At 43.5% G+C, this 27,514-nt stretch overlaps 1 protein-coding gene across 1 annotated transcript in view; it reads right to left on the reverse strand.

The window, feature by feature from the left end:
• Positions 1–27,514, reverse strand: part of COL17A1 (collagen type XVII alpha 1 chain) — a 62,006-nt gene that overhangs the window by 15,214 nt on the left and 19,278 nt on the right. Inside the window, exons 8-34 of the mRNA XM_044296264.1 lie at positions 26,766–26,813; positions 24,619–24,762; positions 24,379–24,537; positions 24,221–24,292; positions 22,421–22,522; positions 22,237–22,326; positions 21,798–21,956; positions 21,137–21,217; positions 21,006–21,044; positions 20,390–20,569; positions 18,242–18,433; positions 17,015–17,053; positions 11,080–11,106; positions 10,398–10,424; positions 7,429–7,491; positions 7,152–7,256; positions 6,785–6,847; positions 5,598–5,633; positions 5,070–5,123; positions 4,773–4,808; positions 4,616–4,651; positions 4,044–4,106; positions 3,019–3,054; positions 2,839–2,910; positions 2,104–2,130; positions 644–679; positions 292–324 (exon numbers count right to left, since the gene is read on the reverse strand). Of these exons, the coding sequence (XP_044152199.1) occupies positions 292–324; positions 644–679; positions 2,104–2,130; positions 2,839–2,910; positions 3,019–3,054; positions 4,044–4,106; positions 4,616–4,651; positions 4,773–4,808; positions 5,070–5,123; positions 5,598–5,633; positions 6,785–6,847; positions 7,152–7,256; positions 7,429–7,491; positions 10,398–10,424; positions 11,080–11,106; positions 17,015–17,053; positions 18,242–18,433; positions 20,390–20,569; positions 21,006–21,044; positions 21,137–21,217; positions 21,798–21,956; positions 22,237–22,326; positions 22,421–22,522; positions 24,221–24,292; positions 24,379–24,537; positions 24,619–24,762; positions 26,766–26,813 (2,019 nt within the window). The remainder of the gene's footprint in view (positions 1–291; positions 325–643; positions 680–2,103; positions 2,131–2,838; positions 2,911–3,018; positions 3,055–4,043; positions 4,107–4,615; positions 4,652–4,772; positions 4,809–5,069; positions 5,124–5,597; positions 5,634–6,784; positions 6,848–7,151; positions 7,257–7,428; positions 7,492–10,397; positions 10,425–11,079; positions 11,107–17,014; positions 17,054–18,241; positions 18,434–20,389; positions 20,570–21,005; positions 21,045–21,136; positions 21,218–21,797; positions 21,957–22,236; positions 22,327–22,420; positions 22,523–24,220; positions 24,293–24,378; positions 24,538–24,618; positions 24,763–26,765; positions 26,814–27,514) is intronic.

Raw genomic sequence — 27,514 nt, forward strand, 5'->3', positions numbered from 1 at the left:
CCCTATTGGCAGGCCTCATGAACTCTACTGGCAGGCCTCAGGAAACCTACTGGCAGGCTTCGGGTACAGAATTCAAAAAACATGGCTGCTTTCTTGCTGAAACACCACCACCTTTTTATTTGGCTGTGTCTGTTAATTGCAGTTTAACTCCATTGAAGTGAATGGGGCTGAGCTGCAATACCACAAATGGACAGGAGTGGCGCTGTTTCTATAAAAATAAAAAAAAGTTATGTATAACCCCTTTAAAGACTTAATACCAAGGGGCCTGTATTAGTAGGTATTATTACACACCTGTACTGACTCTTCCAGGATCGCCAGCATCACCTATAAAACAAGAATGGACAAAAAAAATATGAATGCAATATGGCGAGATGGTGATGGTAGAGTTAAAGGGAGAGATTTATCAAAACTAGTGTAAAGGAGAGCTGGTTTAGTTGCCCATACCAACCAATCAGATTCCACCTTTCATTTTTCAGAGCTCCTATGGAAAATGAAAGGTGGAATCTTATTGGTTGCTATGGGCAACTAAACCAGTTTTCCTTTACACTAGTTTTGATAAATCTCCCTCCAAAAATACAATAATCCACTTCAGTTACAGCAATGATAAATTATTGCACGAAACATGTGTTTTCATTTCATTTACCTTTAGCTCCTCCTCGTCCTGGGTTGCCGGGAGGTCCTATAATAATCAGAGATATCAAATGTGACAAGCTATTTTTGTGGGCACATTTTTTAATACAAACGTCTTATTACCACCTTCTATTAGAAAATCTATTTTCAAATATTGCATTAGTTTCCTGGGTCCCTTGTTTAGGACCCTCATCTTTTAGCCAGAGAGAGCGGTTACAAAGAAAGTCTCTCACTCTGGAGGACCTGGCACATTATAGCATTCAGCTGAGAGCCCATTGACTTAAAGAAGATTTCCAGGAGTTTGGTATTTATGGCCTACACTCAGGATAGATCATCAATATCTAATCGGTGGGAGTCCAATACCTGGCACCCTCACTGATAAACTGTTTGAAGAGGCCGTGGCACCCACAGCATACCAAGCTCAACTGTAAACCGCATAGTGGCTGTGCTTGGTATTGCAGTCCAGGCCCATTCACTTGAATGGGACTGAGCTACAAATAGGCTATGTGACCAATGAATGTCAAACAGCTGATTGGTGGGGTTGTTGGGAGTCGGACGTGATGGCCTATCAATATCGAACTCCCAGAAAATCCCTTCAAATTGGAACTGTGTAATACTTTTTTTCTCCTGTGGTGTCACTGCAGGGAAATTCAGCACTTGCTGCCCCACAGATTACTGCTGATCACTGGGGATCTTTGAGTTGCAAAATAGTTAAAAGCAGCTGATCTTAGATGAATACCTCAAGAGACATTTAAAGGGGTATTCTGGGAGTTATTAGTAATCTCTTATCCGCAAGATAAGGGATGACTATTAGATGAGTGGGGTTCTGATGTTGGGACCCCCACCGATCACAAGAACAGGGATCACGTACCCCTCTAACCTCCTGAAATGAACAGAGCAGCAGGTCGGGCATGTGAACTACCACTCCATTCATCTCTATGGGAGTTCGGGTAATATTTGAGTGTTGTACTCGGCTGTCTCTGGAACTCCCATAAAGATGAATGAAGCAGCAGAAGAACAGTGTGCAAGCTTGACTTGCCGCTCCATTCATTATGGGGGCCTCCAAGGGGTACAGGATCCCGTTCTCATGATTGGTGGGAATCCCAGAAGTAGGACCCCCACCAATCTAATACTTATCCCCTATAGTGATCCTGGCGATCAGCTGGTCGCTGCAGGTCTGGCTTCAGAAATGTCCCGACTGACCATACCTTGCTCTTGAAGTGGTCATCCACAACATACTGTAAATAGGCAAGCAAGGTCCACCAGAGCAAGAGCTGCCACCTACAGCAGCTGTATATTTATCTACTTTACAGAGTGGGGTCCCGAGGACCCCCTCCAAGATACATTATTTAGGGTACTTTATATAATTAACAAGCACATTGTAATGCAGTTGGGTGAGCATTTTCTGGAGACTGTATGCTCGTTTTAACATCGATATCTCTTCCTAACACACAATAGACTGCGTTACATTACCTGGTGGGCCTTGGGCTCCGGGTAGTCCTAAAATAAAGCATAAACAAGGTAATTGAATCCATTAGTTTATGTAACTACACGGACGCGTAACTATTGTACCAGCAGAAGCAGCTTTCTAAGAGGATATGCTTTCACCTCATGAATAATACACAAGACAACTAAACAGTAAGGATTAAGTGGAACTGGATATGTTGAGCTTTGTGAGTCTCGGCGCTAAATGAATTATTTATACTTTAAACTTTCGGTGACATTTTGTGCCCATCCCAAGGCTTACACACTATTATTGGAGTGCGGCTACGAGAAGTCAGATTGGATGATATTATGTCTATTGTTGATGCCTTAGTGAGATACGCACAGGTATTCCTTCAGTGTTCCTCAATCTTCAAGGGATTGTCCACTCTTGGATTATTGAACTGGACAATACATTAATTTAGCTTCCATGCTATGTCTATTAGGTCATAACATTCTTATCTAAGACACTTACTGCACAGTAATAGGTCAAAATGTCATTGTGTTCAGTCTCTATTCTGTGCATTAGTGCCCTCAGCTAGAAAGTGGGTCGGGACTGGATACCTTCTAGGGAAGGAGGGGCGGAGCTTGTGGGAACTAGAGATAGGTCATGTTATCATGTGAGGAGGGTGATATAGGATAAAAATGAGAAGAAATGGCAATAATAAAGTCCACAGCACAGACTAAACTCTACAAATTGGCAAAAGAAGGCTTTCAAGACTTTACCTGGCAGACCTGTGTCTCCTGATGGTCCTGGTGGACCTCTTTGTCCTGGTTGTCCAGTAGAACCTTGTTCACCTAAAAACACATATATGCATCATTAATATATAGGACTGTATAGCAGTTAACTCATGTTCCAGGATCTCTGTATCATGGCTACAGTCATGTAGGTGGTTTATTGTTTACCTCGTTGACCTTGAAGTCCATCTGGCCCAGGAGGTCCTGAAGGGAAACACAGTAAAGGCAGTTAATTAAATTGGTTTTCTAATTCATTATTGCTGCCAATGTGTTTTAATGTGAATGATCGCAACGCAACCAGCAGGAGATGTGGCATGAAAAGAACATACCGCCACCTGATAGCATGGCTCTCCACATGCCTTGCAATTATGGACGCGCTAAAAGTTTTTCATATAATTATTATAGTGTTATAGTTATAACTGTATATTACATTATAATCAACGATATATGTAACTCTAGATGGTCAATGAAACATATTTACTAACTTTGCAATTGGTAAATTAGTGAGAAATAGGCCCCACCCCAGAAACATCCTAAACTGTGTAGGCCTACCCATTTATGTGCAGATGTTTCATAAGTCCTGCCTATTTCTGGCCAGGGACAGATCGAATTTGCAAGGACTGTCTCTGAAAATTAGGGAGAGTCTCTACAAATGCAGGACTGTTGGCAACTATGTGATAAGATTGTCCCCTCAAGCTGCTGAATCTCTACTGCCTATAACCTTCACTGAGTGCAACTTTATGTACTGACACCTAGTGGCTAATGTGAGAACTGCATTTTTTCATGTTTTTGTTTACATGTTTAATATATACAATATACAAATAACATATATGTATATAGTATATACAGTGCCACATAGAACTTTAGAAAAATCACAAAAATGATTTTAAAGATATATATAACTCGGTAGTCATAGCCAACACCACCTGCTGACCATCTACTTATTACTACTTATGTCAGAATAACAGTGCTTCAATTAAACATTATCATACAGTGCCTTGTCAGGTCATTCTTAGGATACGACCACACATTCAGGTTTCCTGATGCAGTTTTGAAAGCCAAAATCAGGAGTGGACCTTAATTTTTTTAAATTCGCTCCTGGTTTTGGCTTCCAAAACTGGACCAGAGAATCTGACTGTGTGGCCGTGCCCTTAGTCATAGTGGATTTCATAGGCATAATTCTTGTATCCCACCTGCTGATCCTTTAGCTCCTGGCTCTCCAGTGGGTCCTGATAATCCTCTTGGTCCTGGGTCTCCTATAAATAAGAAACATGAGGCAGGGTTATACAAAGACACAAGATCCAAGGGAAAAAAATGAAGAATTGCTCATGAGGACCATTCTAGGCATCATGTATTCTATGAACCTGCTGGTAGCCCTGTATCTGAATCCCTGGCCAAGGCATAGAAACTTGTTAGTGCAACCCCCTGGCACCCAGGGGACATACCTGCCTGTCCTCATAACAAGGCCCATTCAATGAGAAACCTATGGAAAAGCCTGCATAGTTACAAGTAATTGAAGGTAACTACTGCATCTAACACACTTGGCAGAGCCCGAAGATTGGAGCCTTACAGACTGTATGGTCCCTTAGTATGGAGCTGTTAAGGCTCTGGCAGGAACCATATGAACAGGGATAGTCTCTCCTACAAGCAGTGCCCATATGGATTCCTATGGCAAAATGGAGGCCTCATGGATCCTGTCTTTTACATTCCGCATGTATAAGGCAGTTGTATAATAAAGAGGGGAAGACTTTTTTGAATTACTGACCTGTAAGTCCTCGAGCTCCCTTGTCACCGGTGTCACCTAGAATATAATCAGTACACAATATATGTGAGGAGGGATAATGCCAGAAATTACCAGGTTACTGTATATAATACTGCTGTAAGACATTTTATAGCAGCAAGTAACAGGGAGATGTCTCTACCTTTAGTTCCTGGTGGACCAATCGATCCTTTGTCACCTAATGGAAGCAAGAGGATAGTGATGTAGGGAATAATGTAATATTTCATAGCTCCCTGGTAGGTAGATAGATAGATAGATAGATAGATAGGAGATGGATGGGTGAGTAGATAGATAGATAGGAGATGGATGGGTGGGTAGATAGATGGGTAGATGATAGATAGAATATATATATATATATATATATATATATATATATATATATATTAGATAGGCCTACACAAAACCATCCTCTCCATAGACTACTTGAATACTCTCTTACCTTTAGGCCCTGGTGCTCCAGCTTCTCCTCTAAAACCTTGCTGACCAGGAGTTCCTGATGGAAAATAAAGATGGTTGACTTCCACACATAGTAAGGCGATGTAGTCATAGTTTACAGATCTATGTATACGGTGCTATGAGCTGTTTTACTTTCCAATAGTGACAGATCATTCAGAATCTTCTTACTCATAATTTAAAGTAGATATTATCAACCCTTGAAACCATTTTTAATCTAAATATTTTAATGGTAGTCAGAACTTAATGTGTGCATATAGAGATAACTGATGACAAGCAGTCATCACTAGAGGGAGCTTAGACGGTTTCAAAGTCAATGAAAGCACTGTATGCAGAAGGCAACTCAGCTCCCCCTATTGGTGACTGCAGGGAGACAGATTTTTTTTTAACTCTATGCCTACAGTATGTAGCAAATTGGAGCTCTGTATCAGAGATGCAACTCCAACCGTTTGCCCTAAATTAGACATGGCATTAATTACATGTATCTAACAAGCATGTTAGATCTCTTACATACCTGGTAGACCCTGAGAACCTGGAGAACCCATTGTACCTGCAGATGACAAGTTAATATTAGTAGACCTCATTTCATACTAATTTGATTTGAACAAACGTTAATACATAAGACTTATCATTGACCTCGTAAAAAATGAGTTCCCATTTAGTCAGTGGTCACCTTTCTGTGGTGGATGTGCACAAATAATTTTGTAAAAAATATATTTGCTAAGTACTTCATATCCATTTTATAGTGAATACAGTTCACATATGGAGCCTGTTTACCCTGAATTAAGAGGCTGGATAGCACAGACAGAGGTATTATAGAGTAGGTTCTCATCCAGTAAGAGGTCACCTTGCCGTGGCGGATGGGCACAAATAATTTTGAACAAAATATATTTGCTAAGTACCTCATATTCATTTATACAGTCATTATATCACATATTCTGTTTGCAGAGTGCTGTTGTATTGTGTTTGATTTTACTTTTGTAGTTTCAGCCACAGCGATGGGCACCTGTGCATGCACTACATTTTACAGGATGTGCTGACTAACTTTGTCTTTTGTGTTTGTATTTGGCGGTCTGACTGCCTTAATTTTGGTTGTGCACTCCTAATGAATCTATCCTTTCCGCAGGCTTTTTTTAAATATCTGTAGTCTGCTCTCCCTAAATGCACTTGAGCCTTTGCTGGCACAGAGAGAGGTAACAAATAGAGCAGACACAGTATACATGTGGAGCCTGCTCGCCCTAGGGGCTCATGCACACGACCATATGTATTTTACGGTCCACAAAAACTGATCCGCAAAAAATACAGATGAGGTCTGTGTGCATTCCGTATTTTGCGGAACAGCAGGCCCCTAATAGAACAGTACTATCCGTGTCCGTAATGCAGACAATAATAGGACATGTTCTATATTTTTGCGGAACGGAAATACGGACATACGGAAACGGAATGCACACAGAGTAACTTCCGATTTTTTGGCAGACCCATTGAAGTGAATGGTTCCGCCCAAAAAACGGAACGGACACGGAAATAAAATACGTTCATGTGCATGATCCCTAAATCAGAGGCTGGTTGGCACAAAGAGGAATCATATAGAATAGGTTCACATCCAGTAAAAAGTCACCTTGCTGTGGTGGATGGACACAAATAATTTTTATCTATATATATATATACATACCTATATAATACATGTAATTTATTTATTACCTTTAAGTCCCATTTGTCCTGGAATGCCTGCAGATCCTGGCAACCCTGGTTCTCCTTGCATGCCTGTTGAGCAAATTGATTAGACTTGATAAATATGAGAAATTTGAAATATCCCAACGGCAGGGCCAGTTGACAAACTAATCTCTGTTATACATCCATGACAGTATTCCTGATGGCAAAGATAACGTACTTACAATTTAGAGTCCACTTGTAAGTCAAAGGGAACAGAACTACCATTCCATCACATTATATGTAGGTGCTCTGACACCCATCTCCCCCTCTATAATATTAACATCTAATAGCCACTAATTTCCTAATCTGTTCTAATTTAATATACTCATTCACATTTCTACACAGAATACTATACCTCTGTCACCCTTTTCTCCAAATCCAGGAGGACCAGGTTCTCCACGAGGTCCAGGTGTGCCATCTCTTCCTCTTTGCCCATGTTGACCTTCGATACCAGGATCACCTATAAAACCCATGGGCATGGCACATCAATTTATAATACTACAGTCAAAAATATCAAAAACACTCCCAACGCACTCAAACCTGCTTGGTTTCCATATATTGTAATAATTAACACTTGACCATTTTACTCTTATTATAATGGATTGTTTCACCAGTAATTCCGTATTTCTTACCTGCACTTCCTTTCTGTCCTTTAGGTCCGTCTGCTCCTGGATGACCAATAAGACCGGGCGTTCCTATGAGAAAAGATGAGAAAATTCTAATAATTCAAACGATTAAGAGCGGCAGAAAAACTAGTACGAAATACAGAATAGATTATATAAGAACAATTTAAAAGGGTTTTCTGGGAGTAGAATATTGATCATTTATCCTCAGGATAGGTCATTAATATCTGATCAGTCGGGTCCAACTCCCAGCATCTCCACCAATCAGCTGTTGTGGCGCTCCGAAGAGCACTGCTGCCTCTTCCCTGGCCAGTGACGTCACGTTCTTTGGTCACATTGCCTATATGCAGCTCAGTCCCATTCTAGTGAATGGACCTATGCTGCAATACCAAACACAGCCACTATACAGTGTATGGCGCAGTGCTTGGTAAGCTGTGGGGAGGCCATAGTGCTCTCCGGAGCGCCATGGCCTTTCAAACAGCTGATCTACAGCGATGCCGGAAGTTGATCCCCCCACGATCAGATATTCATCTATATATTCTACTCCTTTAACATCTTGTGTTTAAGGAACAGTCAGGATCCTCAACCTGCGGCTCATAAGACAACATTTTTCCTGTCTACCTAAACCTTACCTTTATAGTAAATTGTACCCTATGCAATGAGCAAAGCAAGGCTTTAGATCCTATTTAATAAATGTACATCCTACATATATAATATACAGTTAGGTCTATAAATATTGGGACACTGACACAATTCTAAATTCTTTGGCTCTATACACCACCACAATGGATTTGAAATGAAACAAACAGGATGTGCTTTAACTGCAGACTGTCAGCTTTTATTTGAGGGTATTTACATCCAAATCAGGTGAACGGTGTAGGAATTACAACAGTTTGCATATGGGACAGAATAATCATAAATCAAACTTTCACTTTTTAATACTTGGTTGCAAATCCTTTGCAGTCAATTACAGCCTGAAGTCTGGAACGCATAGACATCACCAGACGCTGGGTTTCATCCCTGGTGATGCTCTGCCAGGCCTCTACTGCAACTGTCTTCAGTTCCTGCTTGTTCTTGAGGCATTTTCCCTTCAGTTTTGTCTTCAGCAAGTGAAATGCATGCTCAATCGGACTCAGGTCAGGTGATTGACTTGGCCATTGCATAACATTCCACTTCTTTCCCTTAAAAAACTCATTGGTTCCTTTTTAGAATGCTTTGGGTCATTGTCCATCTGCACTGTGAAGCACTGTCCAATGAGTTCTGAAGCATTTGTCTGAATATGAGCAGATAATATTGCCCAAAACACTTCAGAATTCATCCTGCTGCTTTTGTCAGCAGTCACATCATCAATAAATACAAGAGAACCAGTTCCATTGGCAGCCATACATGCCCACACCCTGACACTACCACCACCATGCTTTACTGATGAGGTGATATGCTTAGGATTATGGGCAGTTCCTTTCCTTCTCCATACTCTTCTCTTCGCATCACTCTGATACAAGTTCATCTTGGTCTCATCTGTCCATAGGATGTTGTTCCAGAACTGTGAAGGCTTTTTTAGATGTCGTTTGGCAAACTCTAATCTGGCCTTCCTGTTTTTGAGGCTCACCAATGGTTTACATCTTGTGGTGAACCCTCTGTATTCACTCTGGTGAAGTCTTCTCTGGATTGTTGACTTTGACACACATACACCTACCTCCTGGGGAGTGTTCTTGATCTGGCCGACTGTTGTGAAGGGTGGTTTCTTCACCAGGGTAATATTTATTTGGTCATCCATCACAGTTGTTTTCCGTGGTCTTCCGGGTCTTTTGGTGTTGCTGAGCTCACCGGTGCGTTCCTTCTTTTTAAGAATGTTCCAAACAGTTGTTTTGGCCACACCTAATGTTTTTGCTATCTCTCTGATGGGTTTGTTGTGTTTTCCAGCCTAATGATGGCTTGCTTCACTGATAGTGACAGCTCTTTGGATCTCATCTTGAGAGTTGACAGAAACAGATTCCAAATGCAAATAGCACACTTGAAATTAACTCTGGACCTTTTATCTGCTCATTGTAATTGGGATAATGAGGAAATAACACACACCTGGCCATGGAACAGCTGAGAAGCCAATTGTCCCATTACTTTAGTTCCCTCAACAAGTAGGAGGCACATATGCAAACTGTTGTAATTCCTGCACCGTTCACCTGATTTGGATGTAAATCCCCTCAAATTAAAGCTGACAGTCTGCAGTTACAGCACATCTTGTTCGTTTCATTTCAAATCCATTGTGGTGGTGTATAGAGCCAAAAATGTTAGAATCGTGTCGATGTCCCAATATTTATGGACCTGACTGTAATACCTCCATACAATATGTAATTCATATCCTATCCTATAATGTCCCCATAACACTGTCATATATTGTATGTCATATGTCCAAATAACATCACTATCTAGTGCCCAAATAATAAGTGTCCACATAATACTGACTATTGTTCACTAGACAAATTTTCTAGACTACTGGGGCTGGGTTTTGTGCTCCACCCTCAGATTGCTCCAGGTGGTCCTATCCTTGGGAGCTACTGAAAAATATTGCCCAGTTTGCCATCCCACTAAAACTGGTCCTGAATGGAACTGTTATTCATTTTTACTAGACACGTCAAATTTCTATTAACTCCACCCATGGATCAAAAGCTCCACCCATAGTACTAAGGCTATTTTCTTAATCTACATGGATCCACCCTCCTATCGACAGTCTCCTCCTTTTTGAGTCAGCAATACAAATGCTCCATTAAGGCTCATAAAGGGGAGTGGAGCTGGCCCATCTGCCCACCAACATATGTGGCATGGTATTTTCCCTAAATCATCCCATGGATGACTACTTAGAAGGCACCTATAGTAGTTGTACCCACTGACTTTCGGCAATACCTGATCCACCTCTCAGGACCTATCACACTTGTATTACTGAAGATCACAGAGGTGTTTCCTCAGCACTTGTTCCTTACCTTGGGGACCTGAGTATCCTCTGTCACCTGTTAGAGTAGAATAAAACATAAATCGATTATTGACTGTAAAACTTGAAAGTAACCGAATATCTACACATCATCTTCCAAGGAAAACTGAACTTTACTACATATAATATCTGGACATCTCAAGCAATGGCGTAGCTATATGGGGTGCAGAGGTAGCAGGAGCCTGAGGGGGCTCAAAGACCCTTGTGCCGCATAAGAAGACACCGGTGTTATAGAAAGTGTATGCTGGTCAAGTTACACATCTGGCAGGAGGGAAGGGGTTAGGTCAAGAATTTGGCATTTCAATTTTTGCCACAGGCAGCATGAAGGCTATGTGATTCGCTGCCCCTGGCCACAAAGCACTGAGAAAAGGGGGGCCCAAGCTGAACTCTTGCACCTGGGCCCATGAGCCTTTAGCTACGCGCCTGATCTCAAGCAGGGACAAACTGGGATCCCTTTCCCAGGCATTAGATGGTAGGGGCCCCTAAATACCACCATAGCCATGATACAGTTGGTTTGGGTAAGTTCTGCTCTGATTCACACAGGCTGACAATTGGGCTGTAGGCCCAGCCTCTGGCCCTCAAGCATCCGCCCTCGATATCAATCTGTTCCCAGTATATCCTGTTACAGCAGTCTACCGTATACAATAGGAGAAGAAATAATACAGATATCCAACCTTTCTCTCCTTGTATTCCTGTGTCACCTGAAAGTCAAAACAAAGCATTTGAGGCAATCTGAAATGACATATAACATTACAAGGCAGTAAACATAATAATGTCTTGTCTTAAAGATTTTGTGCCACCAATAAATACTATTGTAATATAATTCAGCATAAAATCTGGTTACTTTTGTAATTTACTCTGAGTTACAAAAAATACTCCAGTTGTGAGAAATTCCAAGTGCATCCTGGTGTTTATTCTGTATAGTAATGTGAACGTCCACCTGCTGAGGTGGTCGCACATGCTCAGTTCCATCCTTCAACTGCCACCAGCCATTTCTACCTTAGAAGCTGTGACAGTTACAGGGAGAGAGCTGCAGCAGAAAGGAGATTCCACCTGAGCTGTGATAGGGAGGGAGCTACAGCAGTAAGGAGATGCCACCTGAGCTGTGATAGGGAGGGAGCTACAGCAGAAAAGATACCACCTGAGCTGTGATAGGGAGGGAGCTACAGCAGAAAGGAGATACCACCTGCGCTGTGATAGGGAGGGAGCTACAGCAGGAAGGAGATACCACCTGAGCTGTGATAGGGAAGGAGCTACAGCAGAAAGGAGATACCACCTGAGCTGTGATAAGGAGGGAGCTACAGCAGAAAGGAGATACCACCTGAGCTGTGATAGGGAGGGAGCTACAGCAGAAAGGAGGTACCACCTGAGCTGTGATAGGGAGGGAGCTACAGCAGAAAGGAGATACCACCTGAGCTGTGATAGGGAGGGAGCTACAGCAGAAAGGAGATGCTACCTGAGCTGTGATAGGGAGGGAACAACAGCAGAAAGGAGATACCACCTGAGCTGTGATAGGGAGGGAGCTACAGCAGAAAGGAGATACCACCTGAGCTGTGATAGGGAGGGAGCTACAGCAGAAAGGAGATACCACCTGAGCTGTGATAGGGAGACATCTACAGCAGAAAGGAGATACCACCTGAGCTGTGATAAGGAGGGAGCTACAGCAGAAAGGAGATACCACCTGAGCTGTGATAGGGAGGGAACCACAGCAGAAAGGAGGTACCACCTGAGCTGTGATAGGGAGGGAGCTACAGCAGAAAGGAGATTCCACCTGAGCTGTGATAGGGAGGGAGCTACAGCAGTAAGGAGATGCCACCTGAGCTGTGATAGGGAGGGAGCTACAGCAGAAAAGATACCACCTGAGCTGTGATAGGGAGGGAGCTACAGCAGAAAGGAGATACCACCTGCGCTGTGATAGGGAGGGAGCTACAGCAGTAAGGAGATACCACCTGAGCTGTGATAGGGATGGAGCTACAGCAGAAAGGAGATACCACCTGAGCTGTGATAAGGAGGGAGCTACAGCAGAAAGGAGATACCACCTGAGCTGTGATAGGGAGGGAGCTACAGCAGAAAGGAGGTACCACCTGAGCTGTGATAGGGAGGGAGCTACAGCAGAAAGGAGATACCACCTGAGCTGTGATAGGGAGGGAGCTACAGCAGAAAGGAGATGCTACCTGAGCTGTGATAGGGAGGGAACAACAGCAGAAAGGAGATACCACCTGAGCTGTGATAGGGAGGGAGCTACAGCAGAAAGGAGATACCACCTGAGCTGTGATAGGGAGGGAGCTACAGCAGAAAGGAGATACCACCTGAGCTGTGATAGGGAGACATCTACAGCAGAAAGGAGATACCACCTGAGCTGTGATAAGGAGGGAGCTACAGCAGAAAGGAGATACCACCTGAGCTGTGATAGGGAGGGAACCACAGCAGAAAGGAGGTACCACCTGAGCTGTGATAGGGAGGGAGCTACAGCAGAAAGGAGATACCACCTGAGCTGTGATAGGGAGGGAACAACAGCAGAAAGGAGATGCCACCTGAGCTGTGATAGGGAGGGAACTACAGCAGAAAGGAGATGCCACCTGAGCTGTGATAGGGAGGGAACTACAGCAGAAAGGAGATGCCACCTGAGCTGTGATAGGGAGGGAACTACAGCAGAAAGGAGATACCACCTGAGCTGTGATAGGGAGGGAGCTACAGCAGAAAGGAGATACCACCTGAGCTGTGATAGGGAGGGAACCACAGCAGAAAGGAGGTACCACCTGAGCTGTGATAAGGAGGGAGCTACAGCAGAAAGGAGATACCACCTGAGCTGTGATAGGGAGGGAACAACAGCAGAATGGAGATGCCACCTGAGCTGTGATAGGGAGGGAACTACAGCAGAAAGGAGATGCCACCTGAGCTGTGATAGGGAGGGAACTACAGCAGAAAGGAGATGCCACCTGAGCTGTGATAGGGAGGGAACTACAGCAGAAAGGAGATACCACCTGAGCTGTGATAGGGAGGGAGCTACAGCAGAAAGGAGATACCACCTGAGCTGTGATAGGGAGGGAGCTACAGCAGAAAGGAGATGCTACCTGAGCTGTGATAGGGAGGGAGCTACAGCAGAAAGGAGATGCCACCTGAGCTGTGATAGGGAGGGAGCTACAGCAGAAAGGAGATACCACCTGAGCTGTGATAGGGAGGGAGCTACAGCAGAAAGGAGTTACCACCTGAGTTGTGATAGGGAGGGAGCTACAGCAGAAAGGAGATGCTACCTGAGCTGTGATAGGGAGGGAACAACAGCAGAAAGGAGATACCACCTGAGCTGTGATAGGGAGGGAGCTACAGCAGAAAGGAGATACCACCTGAGCTGTGATAGGGAGGGAGCTACAGCAGAAAGGAGATACCACCTGAGCTGTGATAGGGAGACATGTACAGCAGAAAGGAGATACCACCTGAGCTGTGATAGGGAGGGAGCTACAGCAGAAAGGAGATGCCACCTGAGCTGTGATAGGGAGGGAGCTACAGCAGAAAGGAGATACCACCTGAGCTGTGATAGGGAGGGAGCTACAGCAGAAAGGAGTTACCACCTGAGCTGTGATAGGGAGGGAGCTACAGCAGAAAGGAGATGCTACCTGAGCTGTGATAGGGAGGGAACAACAGCAGAAAGGAGATACCACCTGAGCTGTGATAGGGAGGGAGCTACAGCAGAAAGGAGATACCACCTGAGCTGTGATAGGGAGGGAGCTACAGCAGAAAGGAGATACCACCTGAGCTGTGATAGGGAGACATCTACAGCAGAAAGGAGATACCACCTGAGCTGTGATAAGGAGGGAGCTACAGCAGAAAGGAGATACCATCTGAGCTGTGATAGGGAGGGAACCACAGCAGAAAGGAGGTACCACCTGAGCTGTGATAGGGAGGGAGCTACAGCAGAAAGGAGATACCACCTGAGCTGTGATAGGGAGGGAACAACAGCAGAAAGGAGATGCCACCTGAGCTGTGATAGGGAGGGAACTACAGCAGAAAGGAGATTCCACCTGAGCTGTGATAGGGAGGGAACTACAGCAGAAAGGAGATGCCACCTGAGCTGTGATAGGGAGGGAACTACAGCAGAAAGGAGATACCACCTGAGCTGTGATAGGGAGGGAGCTACAGCAGAAAGGAGATACCACCTGAGCTGTGATAGGGAGGGAACCACAGCAGAAAGGAGTTACCACCTGAGCTGTGATAGGGAGGGAGCTACAGCAGAAAGGAGATACCACCTGAGCTGTGATAGGGAGGGAACAACAGCAGAAAGGAGATGCCACCTGAGCTGTGATAGGGAGGGAACTACAGCAGAAAGGAGATGCCACCTGAGCTGTGATAGGGAGGGAACTACAGCAGAAAGGAGATGCCACCTGAGCTGTGATAGGGAGGGAACTACAGCAGAAAGGAGATACCACCTGAGCTGTGATAGGGAGGGAGCTACAGCAGAAAGGAGATACCACCTGAGCTGTGATAGGGAGGGAGCTACAGCAGAAAGGAGATACTACCTGAGCTGTGATAGGGAGGGAGCTACAGCAGAAAGGAGATGCCACCTGAGCTGTGATAGGGAGGGAGCTACAGCAGAAAGGAGATACCACCTGAGCTGTGATAGGGAGGGAGCTACAGCAGAAAGGAGTTACCACCTGAGCTGTGATAGGGAGGGAGCTACAGCAGAAAGGAGTTACCACCTGAGCTGTGATAGGGAGGGAGCTACAGCAGAAAGGAGATACCACCTAAGCTGTGATAGGGAGGGAGCTACAGCAGAAAGGAGATGCTACCTGAGCTGTGATAGGGAGGGAACAACAGCAGAAAGGACATACCACCTGAGCTGTGATAGGGAGGGAGCTACAGCAGAAACGAGATACCACCTGAGCTGTGATAGGGAGGGAGCTACAGCAGAAAGGAGATACCACCTGAGCTGTGATAGGGAGACATCTACAGCAGAAAGGAGATACCACCTGAGCTGTGATAAGGAGGGAGCTACAGCAGAAAGGAGATACCACCTGAGCTGTGATAGGGAGGGAACCACAGCAGAAAGGAGGTACCACCTGAGCTGTGATAGGGAGGGATCTACAGCAGAAAGGAGATACCACCTGAGCTGTGATAGGGAGGGAACAACAGCAGAAAGGAGATGCCACCTGAGCTGTGATAGGGAGGGAACTACAGCAGAAAGGAGATGCCACCTGAGCTGTGATAGGGAGGGAGCTACAGCAGAAAGGAGATGCCACCTGAGCTGTGATAGGGAGGGAACTACAGCAGAAAGGAGATACCACCTGAGCTGTGATAGGGAGGGAGCTACAGCAGAAAGGAGATACCACCTGAGCTGTGATAGGGAGGGAGCTACAGCAGAAAGGAGATGCTACCTGAGCTGTGATAGGGAGGGAGCTACAGCAGAAAGGAGATGCCACCTGAGCTGTGATAGGGAGGGAGCTACAGCAGAAAGGAGATACCACCTGAGCTGTGATAGGGAGGGAGCTACAGCAGAAAGGAGTTACCACCTGAGCTGTGATAGGGAGGGATCTACAGCAGAAAGGAGATGCCACCTGAGCTGTGATAGGGAGGGAGCTACAGCAGAAAGGAGATACCACCTGAGCTGTGATAGGGAGGGAGCTACAGCAGAAAGGAGTTACCACCTGAGCTGTGATAGGGAGGGAACTACAGCAGAAAGGAGATACCACCTGAGCTGTGATAGGGAGGGAGCTACAGCAGAAAGGAGATACCACCTGAGCTGTGATAGGGAGGGAGCTACAGCAGAAAAGAGTTACCACCTGAGCTGTGATAGGGAGGGAGCTACAGCAGAAAGGAGTTACCACCTGAGCTGTGATAGGGAGGGAGCTACAGCAGAAAGGACATGCCCCCTGAAAAAAGAAACACCCTTGGCTGCCAGCCAAAAGAGCATTTGGAGCAATGAATGGGGAGATCTCTGGATCCATGTGAGGTACAGGACTGGTTCTAGCTTTTTTTTTTTTAAAGAGATTGTCATGTACTATGTGATGTCTGATTTTCATTGTTTTTGCATAAATCATGGTACAGACTTCTGTAAATGACAATTAATCACTGTATAATGCTTTCCCATACTGCATTTGAGTCTCCACCATTTCAATACATCTGCTTGCGTATCCATAGAGGTAGTTCTGTGTGAGCCCAAATCCTGTGAGTTTGCTACAATGGAGCCCAGGGCAAATCCATTCCAGGTTTTAGGTCAGTGAAGATTATCAACAAGAATATTTCAATTCACTGACAGCAAGCACTGAATCATAACATATATTAGAAATGTTCCCATTTTCCCAGTTTAAATATATTCAGCAAATTCTCTATATTATTGTCTCCCACTGCTGCTGCACTGGATCACTGAAAGCTATGAGCAGGATCATTAGTAATGATGTGTGGCAACAGCACCACCTAGTGGTTTTATTGCTGACAGGCGCACCAGGACCTATTTGCACCATGTTCTTGCTCTATACATTTTGAGCATGGAGATTTGCACTTGTTGATATCCCTGTTGTTGTTGTTATTATTATTATTATTATTATTATTATTCTTTATATCTACTCAGAAATCATTTCGTTTTCACATTTAATTAGAAGATCTAAAATATTTTACCTTTTGGTCCAGGTTCACCTCTCTGACCAACAAATGTTCCTGTTGTAAAACACAAAAATATAAAAATTAATAAGAAATTCAATTAGGATATTAGTAAAATGAAATAAGACTTCATCAGCCTGTTCCTTAAATTCCTTAACATTTCAATTCTAATTGCACCTCTGTGCTCTCTGGGAGCTTAGAGGAGTTTAAAAATAAAATCAAGTTAATTAGGTGATAGTGTAAATTATTAGGCTAGCGTGTACAGTTACTTGGACCTTCCTTTGATCAGCCGTTACCACTAAGGCTCATTTTCCCTGATGCTGAATAAACAATTACATGACACCCACATATATCCATGGCTGTGCATATAATGCCCATGCCCCTCCATAGCAGGAGCCATTCTTGGCAGCAGATCCCCTTTCTTGTTCTAACTCCCTCCATTCTATTACCTCCACATGGCCTAATACAGGGATGCCCAACCTCCGGCCCTCCAGCTGTTGCAAAACTACAACCCCCCCTAATGCATGGACAGCCTACGGCTATTAGGGCATGCTGGGAGTCGTAGTATTGCAACAGCTGGAGAGCTGTAGGTTGAGCATCCCTGGCCTAATAGAACATATGGCAAGGGACTGTCCAGAGCAGATTACTTTGAAGGTAACCATCTGAACCCACCATATGAGCTATAGGGCACTAAAAAACAATTATGGAACCATTTTCAAGATCAGGTAGATTGCATATGGCCTCATAAGAAAGATACAAATTGGGTTTCTTCGGGGTGCTGCTTGTCATCAGCGCACTCCAAACCGCCATCGTAAAGAGGTCCTGGTGCCTCCATCCAATTTGATGACATTTTCCACTGTACAAAAACTGCAGCAACTTTGAAGCCCACACCCATGTGCAGGTTCTCACCACCCACTAAAATGGGAGCCAGACCAACCTGTATTTGGTCCCCTCTCTCCAGGGGCCCCATAGCAGCCACATGTCCTGGATCTATGGCATGTACGCCTAGATTAATTTCCGTTTTGGGCCGCTTGTGAGAGCCCTGAAACGGATCTCATAAGCGGACCTAGAAACGCCAGTGTGAAAGTAGCCTTATTTGTAGCCAAATGGAAAACCACATATAACAAATTATGATATACAGTAGAGATGAGTAGGACCAAATGACAAACTCCGCTCTGCTACATATTCAGTTTGTGCAGGTGCAACTATTGATCAGGATTCACAATAGTTTGCATGAAACATTACCTCTTTCTGATGACATCTTTTCTCTGATGTATAGCCATAAGGCCTCTCTTTGGTCACTGCCTGAAGAGTCGGAAAAGCTGCCAAAATTCATATCGGGACTGCCGAGTAATGCAGGGTTTGCCTGCAAGCGACCAATACTTGACTGTGCATGTAGGTTGTCCACACGTTCTTTCAAATTCTTCACGTCCTGCCCTGTATTACAAAATGCAGTTTATGATTATCCCAGATTATCACAGATCAGTATGGCACAATATATTTCCCTGGACCAGGATTATACTGCATGGAGGTGGGATACTCTCCCAGATATCCGTGCATCTAAAATAACGGATCTCAGATGGAAATAGCTAAAACAGATGCCAAATGTGTATGAATGAGCATAACAGATGCTTAAAATACAGGATGACATATATTTCTTTATTTTTCAGGATAACATATATTTTTCTTTATTTTCTGTTCTGACAGATCAGAAGAACGGAAAAAAAAAGAAGAAAACCTGGCAACTTGTCTATAGCACATTCTAATTGGTGTGTGGGGGAAGGGGGTACTTTTTTATGGCTAGGTTTTCACACTTCGTTTTCTTATGACGGTTTTGCCAACTTTTGTGTTTTTTGACGCATTTTTTTTACACGCATTTTTGACAAAAAAAAACACTTCTTCCAGAGGTTAGTGGAAAGTCTATAGGAATTCTAAAAGCAGAACACAGATTTATCAAGACGTTTGTTTCCTACGCCAGCCTTGGTGCTGCCGGAGGAATGCACCTAATTTATAGCAAGACACAGGCCTCATTATAAATTAGGCGCATCCTCCGTCAGTCTGTGCGCCCAAACTAAACTCTATGGCAGCTCCTAGCAGCCATAGATCTCTGTCTTCATTTACACCATAAAACTGGGGTAAATGAAGAGACACGTGTGGCCCAGAGGACCCTCCTCATCCCACGTTTCACTCTACCGCACAAGGTTTGGCAAATTTTTCGCGTTAATAAATAATGGTGTGTTTTTTTAATTGTATTGCATTTTTCATGCCTATGGAATTTTTTAAAACCCCAGCAAGTTGAAAACCCCCCCACCAATTGGAGTGCATTTACTAAAACAGACATGTCAGGAGAGCCGACAAGTCCATTACCTATGCAGTATCTGCATTGAAGGGGTTTTCCAGGTTTCATCAATATCAGATTGGCGGTGGACTGACTCCTGGCACTCCAGCTGTTTGAGGAGGCCATGACACTCCGTTGAATGCCTCGGCCTCTTCCTAGGCCTGTGATGTCATGTTCATTGGTTGCTTGGTCTAGAAGCAGCTCAGTCCCATTCCCAAGTGAATGGGGCTGAGCTGCAGTACTAAGCAATGGTGCTATCCAATGGACGACGCTTTGCTTGGTAAGCTGCGAGGAGGCCACATGGATCACAGGAGCACCACAGTCTCCCCAAAGAGCTAATCAGCAAGTGTACCAGGAGTCAGACCCCCACCAATCTGATATGGATGACCTAATCCTAAGGATAGGTCATCAATATCCAACTTCTGGAAAAACCCTTTAATCCATTATCTTTGCAGACTAGATGTGATATCAGGTTGACTTGCTGGTTAGGTGACCACCACATAAGTACATGTAGTTATAAAGCCATAAGGAAACATTGCTCTTTATAGCAACGGGATTCACAATTATCTGGACAAACCTTACACCTCATTATCCCTGCATCAGGGGTGGACTGGCTATAGACCTTATAGGGAAATGAAATTTCCTGGTGGGCCGATGCCCAATCGGCCAATCAAGCCCTCTGCCACGTACATAATGAGCTCCCTCCTAAGCCCCCTGCTCCATATCCTAATCAGAAACAACTAGAGGAGGAGGACAGAAAATGGTATCTATTGATGGCCAACTCAGAGGGATTTTTGGGGCAGTATATTGTTTTGCACTGTGGTATATGGTTCAGATGGGACTTTATTTTACACTACGTTATTGCTGACCCTGCCTACTTGGGTTGCCCCACCTTCTGTCAACTTTTAGTTTTTTTTCCAGGGCCATTTTCAGTTCCCAGTCCGCCCCTGCCCTGCATCCATCATTCTCTTGTATTTTAGGACCCACATACAGTACATAGTATAAGACATAAATGTCATTTGTCAGCATAAAATTTATCAGACTGGATCACTTACACAGAGAGAGGAGTCCGAAGAGCAATCCCAGAAGGAAAAGTAGACCCAAGATCAGACCAAGTGCCCACATCCACCATTTACAGCAAGAAGCACATGGTCCACAGACGCTGTCAGTACCACTTTCCGTACTTTCCCCATAATAATCAGATCCAGCCTTCAAGCCATCGACTCGATGTATTTCTGAGAACAAGGTTGAATTATAGAGTACATTACAGAGCAAATAATCCTTCATGTAGAATAAAGATCCCATTAACAACCAAAATGGCCACCGTTAGACCTCAAAAAGTGTGTATTCCAGTTGGGTATAAGCACTGAGCTGTATGTGGCCATTAAACTGCACCTACAGTAGCCTATGGAGCCATATTGTGTCACTGATTTCATACAGATATTATAAAAGTTACACCACACTTGGAGAAAACCACAATAATACTGTGCCATACGATGTATCTATGGCTCCATCGTATGAAGCTGTGGAGGCTCCATGGATAATCATACAGTCTTCTAACTGGCTTAAAGGAATTTGCCAATATAGGCTTTGCTCTCACTAACATCAGAAGAAGGAGCATAATAGATTCCATTCTCACCATGACTTTTTACAATTTTTGATTTCCCTTACCTGCATATGTGGTTTTATCTTTTGTTGCCTTCAAACCACCTAATAAAGGATGGAAAAATACAGAAGAATATTATAGCCTGCGTTATATGTGACGTGTCATCTATGATGAGCACCATGATGACATTTCTTACCATTGGCTTCTGATTTATATGAGGTTTCCATACTTGTTGTTAATAGTTTTTCTTTCTTTAGAGTGTCTTCACCATATAAACCTATAGGAGCAAACATATAACCAAATTAACTTTATAATGTCCAGGGCTTCATGACATTCATAAGCAATTATGGTGATGCATCCAACTGGGTACTAAGTATTCTGATAAAATGTAATTGTTGAGTTGTAGTAATTAAAGAGGTTGTCCCATCTAAAAATATTCAACATTTTTCAAGCCACCACCTGGATCTAACTAGTAAATGCATATAATTAAAAATTTAATATAGACACTGAGTCAATAAAAATTTATTTGTAGAGCGCCACCTGCTGCCCTTCCTTATTTCTCTGTCCAACTCAGTAGCATCTCTAAGGTGGTCACACTTGTTCAGTTCCATCCTTCAACTGCCACCAGCCCTATCATCTTGTAAAAACTGTGACAGTTATAAGGAGAGAGCTGCAGTAGGAAGGACATATGCTGTAAGAAAGGACACTTCCCCTGAGCTATGATTCCTGCTCCTGTCACTCCAACAACACTTCAAACAAGAGTGTCCCAAAAGTGTACCTTCTAAATGTTATTAAGGCTCAAATGGGTATTAGAAGAAGACAGCAATAGTGGATTGACAGGAGACAAACAAAAATACCTGAGCTGCCACCAGAGGTGGCTGTGAAGACCTTGCCACTGTCCTTAGACATGATCAGCATGTCTCCTTCCTTCTTAGCTGGGGCCTTTTCTTTCTCCAGCAGAAGAAACTTGTATTCTTTGCTGAGGAGGTCATCACCTTGGGTTTTAGAGGTGGTAACTAAAAAATAGAAGAACAATTATATTTGCAGACAGACTTTTACAATATTTTCCTTTGTCTCTTTCCTTTTAGATTCAGGTCATTGGAATAACAGATCAATAAAGAAGTCTCCAGATATCTAGTCCCACGACCATAACTCTATGTCACATATCTCCAGGTATAGCAAATTCCAGAACCATGGTGTATGCTAATAGCAGCTCTATCTCCTGCATAGGCTTCACTTTTACCTTGCTGATAATTCTACATTTAGTGCCCCCCTTAAAGCCACCTAGATGCTCACCAGTTGTAGAGGTGGTGCCACCACTGATTGTTGCACCTGAGCTTTGGGTGTTATGTGTGACATTCTTCTGTACTCCATACCCTGAAAGACCTAAAAAGATTATATTGATAAATCTGAATCTACCATGTCCCCAATCATTCATTGTTTTAGGAGTAAGGTCATCCATCATGATCTACACACTGACCTGAGGTGTTTACGGCTTGTCCTGAGATATTGCCAACAGGGGCTGCAGCTGATGCAGTGAATTGGGAGGATAAGGGGGCCAAATTGTTTTGCACACCAAATACTGTAAAGAAACCAGAGCCATGTGGTAAGATTCCATTCATACATAGATGAAAAATAAAAAATCATAAAAATTATATATTGTGAGAAATTTATCATGACATCCATAAGTGCCACGGTCAAGAAAATCTGAGATCCGGCAGGGGATCTGAAAACCGGGGCAAAACGCTTCATTGTCGATGAGGACAAAACAGAACAAACCGGATCAGAATGTCTTCCGTTGTAGTTTGTTCAATTTGCAAGCTGCAAGCTGCGGTTTTGTGTCCGTTCTGCAAAAACTGAATAAACCAGATCTGGCATGAAAATCAATCTAAGGCCTCTTGCACACGAACGTTGTGCATCCGTTCCATGCATTGGGGACCGCAATTTGCGGTCCCCAATACACGGGGAACGTCCGTGGGGCAGCCGAATCGAGATCCATTCAACTTGAATGGGTCCGTGATCCGTCCTCACTGCAAAAAAATAGAACAAGTTCTATTTTTTGCGGTGCGGAGGCACGGACAGAAACACCACAGAAGCACTCCGTAGTGCTTCCGTGCGGTTCCGATCCATGCTTCCATTCCGCATCTCCATGATTGCGGACCCATTCAAGTAAATGCAGGCCGCAATATGGCCACGGGCACACAACGTTCGTTTGCAAGAGGCCTAAGTCAAATGTGCCAGTTTCGGTTTAATCAGTAACGAAAAAACAGGTCTGACACCCATTGATTTACAAAGATTTTTATGCCGGATCTGGTTTGTTCAGTTACTATTTAATACAACCCGATCCGCGCGAAACTGATGCATCCGGATGTATTAAATGAAACGGAAGCGTTTTATCTAGGTTTTGAGATCCTGTGTTGGGTGCTGAAAGTATCCTTGGTCTGCTTTGGATATTCCATTTTTGGTGGAAGGACCCTAGAAAATAAACTGATCACAAGGTGTCTTGCTGCTTGGACCTGTCGTGATCAGCTTTAGGCCTCATGCACACGACCGTTGTGTGCATCCGTGGCCGTTGTGCCGGTTTCCGTTTTTTTTTCGCGGACCCATTGACTTTCAATGGGCCCGTGGAAAAATCGGAAAATGCACCGTTTGGCAGCCGCATCCGTGATCCGTGTTTCCTGGCCGTGAAAAAAATATGACCTGTCCTATTTTTTTCACGGCCAACGGTTCACGGACCCATTCAAGTCAATGGGTCCGTGAAAAATCACGGATGCACACAAGATTGTCATCCGCGTCCGTGAACCATGTCCGTGATCCGTGTCCGTTTTTTACTATCATTTCAATGGCAAACTTGACAGATTTTTTTTTTCATTTTTCATGTCCGTGGATCCTCCAAAAATTAAGGAAGACCCACGGACGAAACAACGGTCACCGATCACGGACCTACGGACCCCGTTTTTGCGGACCTTAAAAAAAAACGGTCGTGTGCATGAGGCCTTTATCTGTGGAGGAAACTAACAGGAAGTGCTTAATTTTCCTGCAGCACCACCACAGGTATAAATGAAGTATTACATGATGCCCACTGAAATCAGTATGTTGTCCATGTAATGCACAGACATTCCGGGTACTCCAGAGAGAGACACTCTTTGTAGCTGCTTGCCTTTCAACTTAAAGGAGGTTCAAATAAGTAACTCCCTAAACCAGATAAATCATTCACAAAATAATTGTAAAATATAAATGGAAAGTAGTTGAGAAATATGTGAAATGATATGGTATTTACCGGCAGAGGAGGAATGCATCCCTGAATGTAGGGTAGGAGAGCTGGGGGCCAGGTTGTTTGGGACTCCAAATACTGAAATGAAAGAACAGAATTCAGGTTAGATGAAAAAGAAAATAAAACAACCAAAATAAATAGGACAGTATCTGCTTGGTGTTCACCTGATCCTGAGGAATTGGCATTCATCATAGAAGACCCATAACCCATGTTGGCCATATTGTTGTGATAGCCAGCCATGGAGGATCCTGCAGGAAGTGTGGAGGTCCACATGAAGGATGGCAGAGCCGATTCCATTATGGTTGTGTCATACGACCCTGAAACTATATGAAAGAGTCAGTGATTATGTCAATACAATGTGTTGACAGGATGGTTTGACGAGAAGTTCTCTGGAGGACACTCACCTGACTGGGAGCTCTCAGTTATCATCTTTGTCTCCACTGTTGCTTTTTTGGGAATGGGAAGGGTATTAGTTGGTGACCTGGTGGGGCTGACGCTGGTGGAGCGACCACCTTTCACTAGTTTCTTTACATCATCAAGTTCTGTCCCTGAAGATAACACAGTCCATACATAATTTTAATCAGCTATAGCATTATTTGATTGTGTTGTTTAATTCTATGAAAAGTGCATGGCACAGCTATCATGGGCTTATGCACGGCCTACAAACTGCCAAGTATATAATATGGCATTCATAAACTTCTATGAGGCCACAATGTATATCTATACAAATCGTGGCATGCTCCATTGGATACTATATTATGGAGCTATTCTCTGCTAAAAGCATTGGTTCCAGGGAGGGGTATCGTATGGAGCACAATATAGTGACCCCTGGAGTGCATTTGGCTTTGTATATGGAACTGCTGGAACTTTTTGTGTCGCCATGCGCATAAGGTTTAAAGGCTATATAAACCTTTGGAGGCAATTTTTGTTTATGATTGCATTTTACTCATTTGTGGCTAAAAATCATATTTTAAATTGGCCTTCATTAAAAATATTGTATTCTGTCACAAAGGGTTAACTGTTTTTCTAACTGTGTGACTGGTACTTTCACTTTCACTTTGTGCCGGTCAGCTAATAAACCTTATCTCCTAAACACTTATTTAAAGGGTAACTGTCATATTTTTTTTATTTGCTAGTTTGCTAGAGCTAGGCATGTATAGTTACATAGTTAATACGGTTGAAAAAAGACACACGTCCATCAAGTTCAACCAAGGGATAGGTGGGGACACGAATCCCAGAAGGAAGTGAGACTCAGATTTCTACACGTTTTCATAAGCATTTATGTTTTTTACTTTTAAGAATTCGTCTAAACCCTTTTTAAAACTGTCCACTGTTCCTGCTGTGACCACGTCCTGAGGAAGTCTATTCCACAGCTTCACAGTTCTTACAGTAAAGAAGCTTTGACGCTTCTGAAGACTGAACTTTTTCTTCTTCAGTTGGAGGTAAGTGCCCCCTTGTCTTTTGAGCACATTTTACATGGAAGAGCTTTTCGCCGTATTTTTTGTATGGCCCATTTATATACTTGTATACCTGAGTTAGTCTGTCAATGATTGTCAAAGGATCTCTAATTACCTTATAATAACCGCTTTCATTAATGTCCTCTGTCCCTTTCCACTGCTCCCTTAAAGACCGTTGCTATGGCTTGTCTGTCTTCCTTTTAGTATAAACAGAAGACAGAGGGGCGCTCTTCCACACTGCATTCCTGCATTAGGCTTCAGATTGAGGAGGAGTGTCTCTCAGTAATCAAATATGATTGGCTAGCAGGGAGCTGCGGCCTACAGCAAGTGTGTATAGGGAAGTGAGGGAATGCAGTTTTGGCCTCAGAGAACTGGCAGAGGAGCCATCTTGAGAGGTCCTCATATTGTAAATGTTTAAACAGCCATAACTAAGGGAAAACCCAAGGAAAATAGTGGTATGTGAAGAAACTAAAGATTGCTTTATGCATCAATGCTGCTGCAGCAGTAACATATGGTAAAATTGATTATTTGATGAAAACATGACAGTTACCCTTTAAGCCACATTCCTTGTCAGTAAGATAAGAAGTGAGCCATAATGAGTGTTTAGGAGGTCAGAGAGCAGAGATAAGGAGTCTGTCAGCTCCCCAACTGATGGAAAAGTCAGAAAATCCACAGGCTGCTGCTATGTACACAAAAAGGAGTCCATTTTAAAAATAAAGAGTCCCATTCGAAAAAAAATGATTTATTAGCTCAAAATTAGTACAATGTTATAATAAAAAAATTGCCCCCAAAGGTGTACATAGCCTTTAAAAGTGGACATTATTAGATGCTGTATTTGTCATGATTATTAGAACAATTTTTACAATGATTCCACAAAAATGGAAGTAAAATGTATGAAATGGTAAAAGAGATCACTCCCCTAACCATGACCTCAATGCCCTGTCAATGAAAGAGTGGTTTGTTGCTGCTCTCCTCTTGTAGAACCTGGGCAACAAGCTGCAGCATCCTCCTAGCTCCTTCCCTGATTCATGTAGGATATAAGTCTCATATTCTGACAAATCTGACAACCTGGACCCGACTAGAGCATCACTTACATCTTGTGGAGGGTGATGCACTTTGGAGACGAGTGCGGATTTCAGTCTCTGTGAAATAAGAAGCAATAAAAGTGGGTAATTAAAACAATTGCGGTTTGGCCTGAGAAGGTGACATATGAGGAAAATATTCATGGAAGAGGCAGTGCTGGAACAGAATATTGACGGCAAACCAGTATCAGATCAGTAGAGGTCCATTCAACACTCGGCAGCACCACCAATGCCGCTACCTGCACACCATCTATACTTAGTAGCAGCAGTAAAGGGCATTACATTGGTTTATCAGTCAACTGAACGGGACAAAGCCGCAATACCCTGAGCTGCCACTAGTAAGTAGACAATGTGCAGATAGATGGACCCAAATAAACAATGAAGAGGCTGTAGCGCTCACACACGTCGGTCCAGAGAGTTTACCCCAAACTGATCTGATACTGATGGACTATCCTCAGGATAGGCCATCAATATCCTGAAGCCGGAAAACCCTTTAAAATACAGTAAAATAGTTTAGGCATTACCTACTGTACATGGATACCGTTAAAGGGGTTATGCAGCCTATTCTTATTTATGACCTATCCTCAGGATTGGTCATCAATATCTGATTGGCGGAGGACAAAAGCCCGATCAGCTGTTTGAAGAGGAGGAAGAGCTCCAAGTGAACACTGCTTCCTCCCTCGTCATTACACTACAAGTCGTCTCCCTTGTAGCGGTGGCGTAGTGTAATTACTTGAATGGAGCTAGTACTTGTAATTACA

This window comes from Bufo gargarizans, chromosome 6 (genome assembly GCF_014858855.1).
Source record: "Bufo gargarizans isolate SCDJY-AF-19 chromosome 6, ASM1485885v1, whole genome shotgun sequence".
NCBI classification, from domain to species: domain Eukaryota; kingdom Metazoa; phylum Chordata; class Amphibia; order Anura; family Bufonidae; genus Bufo; species Bufo gargarizans.